This window comes from Cyprinodon tularosa, unplaced genomic scaffold (assembly GCF_016077235.1).
Source record: "Cyprinodon tularosa strain WSP-4 unplaced genomic scaffold, ASM1607723v1 ctg485, whole genome shotgun sequence".
Lineage (NCBI taxonomy): Eukaryota > Metazoa > Chordata > Actinopteri > Cyprinodontiformes > Cyprinodontidae > Cyprinodon > Cyprinodon tularosa.
This window is the reverse complement of record NW_024039213.1, coordinates 299,102-307,947: the sequence shown is the minus strand read 5'-3', so window position 1 is coordinate 307,947 and position 8,846 is coordinate 299,102. Positions and strand designations below refer to the sequence as shown.

General features: G+C 38.4%; 1 protein-coding gene across 1 annotated transcript; it reads left to right on the top strand.

The window, feature by feature from the left end:
- The first annotated feature begins 1,975 nt into the window (after window positions 1-1,975).
- Window positions 1,976-7,490, top strand: nudt19 (nudix (nucleoside diphosphate linked moiety X)-type motif 19). The gene is made up of 3 exons (XM_038302259.1): window positions 1,976-2,838; window positions 3,928-4,135; window positions 6,956-7,490. The coding sequence occupies exons 1-3, from the start codon at window positions 2,089-2,091 to the stop codon at window positions 7,171-7,173; spliced, it is 1,176 nt and encodes a 391-aa protein (XP_038158187.1). The 5' UTR covers window positions 1,976-2,088; the 3' UTR covers window positions 7,174-7,490.
- The last annotated feature ends 1,356 nt before the right edge of the window (window positions 7,491-8,846 follow it).

The following is an 8,846-nucleotide window of genomic DNA, read 5'->3' as shown; positions in this document are numbered from 1 at the left end:
AATCTGTTTGGACCTACTTAGTTTTTCAGAATTACTTTAGTTCATTGAGAATGAGATTTATTTAGCTGTTAAACCTTCCTAAAAGATTCTGATCCATTTAGACAGGACAGAATTACATAGTTTCCAACACCATTATCCCTGCTGGGGTCGCGAAGAGTACTGGTGTCTATCTCAAGCTGTCAGTGGGCAAGAGGCAGGGTCACCAGTCTATTGCAGCACAACACAGAGACAAATAGAAGAAACAACCATTCACACTCAAACCTAAGGAGAATTTAGAGAAGCCAATTAACCTGACAGTCAAGTTTTTGGACTATTGGAGGAAGCCGGAGTACCCAGAGAGAACCCATGCTTACTCAGGGAGAACATGCAAACTCCATGCAAGAGACCCTGAGTGAGGAATCGAACCAGGAACCTTCTTGCTTAAACGCAGCAGTGCTGCACCACTATGCTGCCCTGAATCACGCAGCTGTTGCAAATTTTTTAGCTGCACATTGATGATGGCAATCTACTGTCTCACCACATTCCAAAGGTGCTTTAATGCATGTTGGTCAGGTGAATAATAGGGACTAAAGTTATGTTGGTGTATTTTTCATAAATTACTTGCCTTGCTTAAAGTAGCCATAAGCCATTAACCTTTTTTTATAAAGGGGTGAAAATAAGCAGCTCAAATTTTGCCAAAAAATATATCCCAAGCCAATAGACCACCGTCTGACAAGACAAGTTCATTTATGGAGTACCATTTATACAAAAGATAATTCCAAGAAAAAACTTTGTTTGAGCAATATTTTCAACAACAACAAAAAAGAACATACATTAACTGTTTGTACAAAATAGATTTGATCTATTTTGAATTTTATTTTGAGGTTCTGAGTTCAAGTGCCACCGCCACTCAGGGCAAAAACCTTAACCCCACACTGCTCCCCAGGTGCCGCACAATGGCAGCCCACTACTCCCCAAGGGGATGGGTTAAATGCAGAGGGTTCATTTCGTTGCTCTGACTTGTGACAGTGTAATGAGAAAAACAACAAAAAAATCTATAATTTCATGTATTAAATTAAAATTCTGGCTGCACAGAAGGACTAGCATTACAACATATCTCATAAATTAGATGGAGATCAAATTTAATCATATTTAACTTATGTAAAACTAAAAGACTTTAAATCAAATAAACTAAACTGTTACTTTGAAAAAATTACTTAATGTTTTACTTTTCTTCCAACCCCCTTAACTAGTTGTATGTCCCTTCATTTATTGGATGCTTACTCCACTCTTTTTTAATAATCTATGTATAATTGTGTTTTCAGTGTGTGCTGTTAGTGCTGGGAGCCGCTGAGTATTTCTTGCATGCTACATGAAATTGCAATAAACATATATTAGCCTATAAAACAATTGTGACGTATTACCATGGGTCTCTGAGGCCTCTGGCCTAACTGGACAAATGAGAAGAACAGAAAGGAACAGGAGAGAAGAGATAATTATTTCACGACTTAGAATAGGACACACAGGATTAAATAGGTCATTATTTTTATTTTATTTTATTTCTTTGATAGGGAAACATCAGACATGGAAATGTGACCGTGGGGAAGATGAGACAGTGGAACATGTTATTTTGAGTTGTAGGAAATATTTGATTCAGAGACACAAGTTAATTAGGAAACTTAGTAATATGAAAATTAAACTAACTAACTAACTAACTAACTTCAGTAAATTATTGATTTACTGAAAATGAATCAGGAAGTAGAGGATATCAGGTTATATTTCAGTTTTTGAAACAGTTTAAATTGTATAACAGGATATAGTCTTTTTTGTTGTTGTTTTTTCTGTTTATTTGTTTGTTTGTTTGTTTTTTTGGCATGTGGTTCACACTCCTTACCAATTGGTGGCGGTAATGCTCACATAACGTTTTTGCCAACCACAATAAAAATGTAAACAAGAAGAAGAAGAGGCCTCCGGCCTGGTGGTGGCGCTAGTGGTGCATAACTCTTCAAACGTCACTTCCTCCAAAACAAATCAGAAGCAGCTGACTGTTGTTTCAAACTTTCACAAACCGCAAACCTTTTAAGTGTTAACCCCCCTGATAGTTTGAAGATGAACACCTCTCTGAAGCAGTGGAAGGAGGCGGCCACTCTCATCCTAACCGCGGGACGCAGGCTCGGTTCGGACACTTTGTCACCAAGGACACCGCTGGACGGCAGCGGCTCCACGTCCCGCTGCTCCCGCTTCGATTACGACGTGTTGTTACTTAAACGTAGCGCTCAAAGCACATTCATGCCTAACGCCTATGTTTTTCCCGGCGGTAAGCTGGATTCCTCTGACTTTTCAAGCGATTGGTTGGACGTCTTTAAATCCTTTCTTAATTCCCCTGGTTTTGGTTTGAGGAGCGTTAAGCAGCCAGCGGAGAGCAGACCCCCGATATTTGCCACCAACCGATTAAAACTCGGCTCTCCCATCCCTGGAGAGGTCGCTCTGCGAATCTGCGCTGTAAGGGAGACTTTTGAGGAATCAGGGGTGTTGCTTGTTGTGCCTAAAACAGAAGAGAAGCGCCTCATTGAAAGCTTCCAGGACACATTTTGCAGTCAGCATCACAGAGCCCATGAACTGGATGGTGATGAGCTCTCAAAGTGGAGAGCTCTGGTGAACAGGAACCCCTCTAACTTCATCAGGATGTGTCAGGAGTTGGAGGTGCTGCCCAACATCTGGGCTCTGCATGAGTGGGCGAACTGGCTGACCCCCAGCAACAGATATGGGAAGAGGAGGTTTGACACAGCCTTCTTCATGTGCTGCTTGCAGGAGATCCCCAGAACTCTGGAAGATGAGAGGGAAATTGAACGCTTTCAGGTGAGTTCAGAAATCTATAAAAAGTTAGACCTGAAAACATATCCTACAGATGCAGCTGAGGTTTGCTCGTTCTAAGTGCTGTTTAATTAATGTCAACAACAACAACACACAATAATAAAACCACGCACAAACACTTTTAGACTTTGGGAGGAAGCTGGAGTACCCAGAAAAAACCCACACATGCAGTGAACCGGCAAACTCTATGTAGAAATCCCAGGATACAGATCAATGCCAGGACCTTCTTCCTGCAGGGCAGCAGCGCTACACTGTGCCACCTTGAAGCCTATCATTAGAATTCATCCGTCCATTTTCTCCTGCTTATTCCTTCTCAGAGTCACGGTGGGGCCGGTCCTTATCTCCGGCAGTCTAAGAGCGAGAGGCGGGGTACACCCTGGACACACTCACACCTAAGAGAAATTTAGAGATGCCCATTAACCGAACAGTCATTGTTGTTGTAATGTGGGAGGACACCGGAGTACCCAGAGAGAACCCACACATGCACAGGGAGAACATGCAAACACCAAGCAGAAAGACCCTGGACCAGGAATCGAACCTGGAACCTTCTCCCTGCAAGGCAACACCACTACCATCATCTGAATTCTGAAGTTGAATTAACTGTCATCAAGTTTCATATATGATCCCGGGATCTGGATATCCAGGGCCTTTATCTTTCAAAACTTGACCTGAAGACTTGATCAGCATATTTAGCTAGGGATGAACATATAATTGAATTGGCTGTTGTGTGTTTTCCTTTGCCTTTAAATTATTTAAAGCAAATTGGTCGATGCTGATGAATCCCTTTCAGGAAGTTGACGTATTATTTTTAATTAGTGCTCCATCATCTTGGAAATGTCATACATGTTATCACCAGTTTAAAACTAGTTTTTACTTACCATTTGATTTGTTTAATGTCTCTGGAAAATGTTTAACTGTTTTGCTTTATCTCAAAGGTTAAAGATAACCAGCTTGATTGTCTAAAACATCAGCATATTCACCATATTAGATTATTGTGATTTTCTTAAGATTTCACAGACGTCAGGGAAAAGACGGCAGATTTAACCAAACTTTACCTCTTGCTCTGTGTCTAAGTGGTCGTCACCTTCGGAGATCCTGCGGAGCTACCAGGCGCGGCAGCTTTGGATCGCTCCTCCACAGTTCTACGAGCTTAGCCGCATCTGCCGCTTCCCACTGCTGAAAGAGCTCCACAGCTTCGCCTACCAGCGGGCCACGGAAGGCTGCGATCAGTGGATGCCTGTGGTTGTCCTGCAGGATCAGCAGCATATTTCACTTCTGCCAGGTGCTAATTATCTGCTATGTTTCTTCCAATAACTGATATTTAGAGGATAGACACTGTTGGATACCATGATCTCACAAGTTAGTTGGCTAGGATGACTGCTTTGAGTATAGCAATCTGACCATTACATCATCGCTATTTGAAACCAAATGTGGTAGGCTGATGATTTAACACACCACAGTATCACCCCTTGCTTCAAACCCCGTAATGACAGTATTTAAAGACTAAACAGATACCCTTTTCCCTCTGTAATGGCATTTTATGTTTTCATGTCTTGCATTTTCTGGTTAACTTTCAACCCACTTTGAGCCTACATGTAGAGTCATCCTCAGGGGCTTCACAGATTCAGCCTTTTGCAGAGCTTAAAAAATGCTTTTAAACATTAATTAGCTCTAACTTTCTTTTCGGTTTAAACCCAGCTTTAAGCAGCTTCGCCGCCATTGGGCTGCTGCAGGTGAAGGAAAGCCTGTGTCTGAATCCAGGGTGATGAGTTCTAAAAAACAGGCTTTCTGTTTTGGCTTATCACTTATTAAATCACTTTTTTTTTTAATAAGTGATTGAATGATTAAGGCTTATAGATAATGAACTAAAACCACTAAAGACAGTTATTACAAAGGAGTGACTTTATCTAGTAGATGTATTACAGATGAGCAGCCATGGTTCAGGAGGTTGGCGTTTATCCTGCATCTGTGGAGGAAAAGTAGTGTCCTCGGACTTAATAAAGTGCTTTATAAATACAGACCATTTACTATCTCTCTGAACAGTCTTATCAGAATATAACTCAAAGTCAATAATAAGACATATTTTAAAGAGAAATCTGAAATATGTTTCTGAAAAAAGTTTTTATTTCGTCACACTTTGTAACTGGTTGGGCGTCTGCTTTAATTACTGCATCAGTGCTGCATCATCAACCTGTATTATTGTAAATAAGTATAACGTCCTTTACATTGTTGGGTATGGATATTACCCATCTTCCACTTATAATATCCCACAGCTTCATATTTAATAAAATGTTTATTAACTTATTTTCCACCTTCTCATCTTATCAGCCTTTTATAGTCTTGTAGTCAGTGTAATGTCTCTCTAGTTAAACTGTTGTTTTGGTTTAATATGTTTTTATTGTGACTAGGGTTGTCACGATACTAAACTTTTCAACTCGATACCGATACTAAGGAAAATATTCGATACTCGATACCATTTTCGATACCACAAGGATAAAAACAAAGAAATAAAATACAATAAATAAACACAATAAAGCTTGTATGCTGTGCATAATATTAAGCAAGCTTGATAAAAAACTTATAAAATTAAAATTAAGTGTTCCTTCCTTGGCTATGCTTTGCACACATAACAATGACACTAGCCAAACCGGTTAAGAAACAAAAATAATTCTCAGCAGCTGCACCTGTTACAGAAAAACAGTCTGAAACTGAAAAGTGCGTAGAATTATTCAATCACACAGTGTTCTGAAAGTGAATTTTCCTCTATTCTGCACTTTAGATGAATGACTGCTTAGGTGCCACTGGTGACGGCACTGTATCGATACTTTTAAAAACGAGTATTGTATTCGGATACAACATTTCAGTAACGATACTTTTTTGAGTTTCGATACTTTTGACAACCCTAATTGTGACTGGCTGTAAGGTTAGTTTCCAATTTGGCATGCATAAAGATCCAGTTATAGTTTAATCTATCCCAGTTATACCATGGGCATTGAAGCAGCCTCTTTAGGATAGGAATGCGACAACAATCCAGGTTATAGTCATTCCAAGAAAAAAGTTAAAAGCAAACTACTGGACTTTGTACAGAAATCATGAAATCAGCATCTCCATTTAGTTTGTCAACAGAAGGAGGCATGAAGTGCTTAAAATGTCCTGGTGGATAGATGTGTGGACTTTAGAAAACTTGGTGGTCCACTATGTTGGTCAGTATAACTACCAACCTAATATCATTTTAAGAAAGTCATAGCATAGTAGGCTGGTTTACATCATTGCTCATAGATTTTTTTTCTCTCAACATTCTTTCCCCTGTAATTTCTGTCACCATGGTGTTACAAACAGCCTGGACTTTTTTTTTTCTTTTTACCAGCGTTTTATTGTCATTACACTGTCACGAGTACAGAGCAAAGAAATTAAGTCTATGGGAATGGGGCTTGAACACACAACCTCTGGATTCCAAGCTCTATGCCTTAACCACTAGGCCGCCACTCCCCAAAGCAGGCATTAGCATGAAGGGTCTTGCCTAAGGACCCACACTGGCAGCTCATTCCCCCCAGCTGGGAAATTAACCCAGGCTTCCTGTTTGCAGGATAGGTGAAAACAAAACAAAACAAAAAAAAATTGCCTGTCCGCTCTTTCTCCAGTCACTATGACATTGATTCCCAACTGAAATACAGAAGTTGCCTTTATCTAAAAGTCGTAGTTTGCTTGAATACAGCGCTTTGAACAGCTACATTTTAGCATAGACTTATCTTTTGAACATCTATAAAGTCAGCAGGCTTCCACACGTATGACCTTCTGATCCTGATTCAGACCATTTAGCACTCAGGGAACCTTTGCAGGCGTTTAGAGTTGATTGGCATATTATCCTGTAACACCACATGTTTCCATTACTTTCCTATTTAATAGTCACATTTTCTGCCACAGTGGTTTTTAAGGGTTTTTATCTGTATGCATAATCATCAAAATTAAAAGGATTTACATACATAGCTTAGAGTTCCGTGCAGAAAATTCCTGATTGTTGCAATGTCTTTTTAATCCCTTTCTGATAATGGGTTTAGTAGCTACCTATACATGACTTCATGTTGTGTTGTCTTCTTCTTAGGAGACAAACTTTATCCAGTGGACTCTTCCAAGCAGGCAGTCGGTGATTTCCCCAAAGACTCTCAGATGGACGATTCACCTGATGATTCGAAGCTGCACCGTATACTGATCTCAGATCCTTACACTGCAACTCTACAGATCACTGTCAAACCCAAGTATAACCATCTGCACCCTGCTGTGGAGCAAACCTTCCCACAGAACTCAAAAAGTCAGCTTTAATAATAACTTAGAGATTTTCTCCGCTCTAGTGAAAAAGGGAGATTATTGTGAACTTTAGTGATAGGATATTTACAGGTGACTTTTAATAAATTATTACTGCATTTTCTTACTGTTGGTGTCTGGATCATCTTGAAGGCATCTCTTGGTATAAAGCTCTCCATCTTCTTCAGATGCAGTCAATTGAATTATTTGAAAAACTGTTGTTGCTAATCAGCCAAGTTCAGACAGGAGCTGTATTTGATCTTTGAATTTTATCCAGAGAAAAATTTCCAAAGAACAATGAACGAAATTAATAAAATATTTAAACTCTCAGCTGATAAACTCGTTTTGAGTATTTTTGCTTCAGATTTTATGCTTAAGCTACTGACTTCCAGGTGCTTTACAATGAAGAAATAGGAGATTCTGCATATTTTACAGCCATGGTTGGGCATCAGGTGACCGTTTATGTTTCCTGCTTGAGGAATCCTTCTCACTACTTTAGTCTGTTCATCCTCAAATCATCTAGTCTAATAGGTATTTTTAGAATATTTATTTATGATGATTTTTTATGCTTCTAATAATATAAATAAGTTGGAAATAAACATTTGTTTTCATTGTATAAAACCTGTTTTGTTGGCCTTTATTAAACCTTTACTAAACCTTTATTAAAATATTAGTAATAATAAAACATTTGAAATGCACTTTAGATTTCAAATGAAACCTCAAAGTGCTTCAGTTACAGGAAGTTAACAGTTCCAAGATATTAAAAAAAATCAACAAACATAAAGGTAAAATAAAATAAAAGGCAGTGTAAAAATTATTGGATTTTTTTTCTCGTCAATCTTTTTTTTTTTTATATATATATAAATAAAAATTTCTCTAAAGGAAAAGTAAAAGCGATTTATGATGTCTCCAATCTTCAAAAGCATTTTTTTTTCCTTTTCTTTTTACTTACTATGTAGATGTTTTAAAATGTAAATGGGCAAACAGCCGTGTACTCATCAGCAGAAGTGTAGAACTTTTCAATGCGGTGCAAAACTGAAGTAGCCTTTTTTTTTTTTAACATTACCACACGTATTATTTAAAAAATTATCTCTGCTGTGTCCATTTCGTCAATGATTACGTAAAATATTGTGTTGTGTGTTTAATTCATTCTTCGTCAAAACAAGAACCAAAACCGTATTTTTGCTGGTCCCCCGTAGGAGATATGTCAGTGATTAAAAGCAACATGCTTGTTTTAATAACGTGTATTTCAACAAAATCCCTGCAACTTTAAATCTAAATGTAATTTAGTGTTATTTTGTGTTTATTTTTGTTTTTCAAAGCAGGTGGCAGACATTTGTATAATGCTGCTTAGTCCTGTAGCTACATATCCATAGGAGTTACATGTTTAATTCTTTAGTGCTGCAGTAGTTCTGCCTCTCTGTTCAGTCCTATGCATTGGTGTATCTTCTCCGTTTTATTGAATTGTGTGCAGAACATAAAGTCATTTAAGTAAACATGCAAAACAGTTGATCTAAACTGACCTAGACGGAGGAAAGTCATCTAATAGACAGCAGAGGATCAAACTCATTGTTGTAACTGTTTGATGGATGTCCTTTTTTCCCAAAAAAGAATTAGTAACATCTTAGATGAAACTGTTTGCCTGAACTCACTGGTCACTTTTGCTGTTGAAATCAACCACAAAGAGTTAA

Coding starts and splice junctions, on each gene's coding strand:
- nudt19 (XM_038302259.1), top strand. CDS start 2,089: ATGAACACCTCTCTGAAGCAGTGGAAGGAGGCGGCCACTCTCATCCTA. Junction 2,839..3,927: donor GGGAAATTGAACGCTTTCAG/GTGAGTTCAGAA, acceptor TCTGTGTCTAAG/TGGTCGTCACCTTCGGAGAT. Junction 4,136..6,955: donor GCATATTTCACTTCTGCCAG/GTGCTAATTATC, acceptor TCTTCTTCTTAG/GAGACAAACTTTATCCAGTG.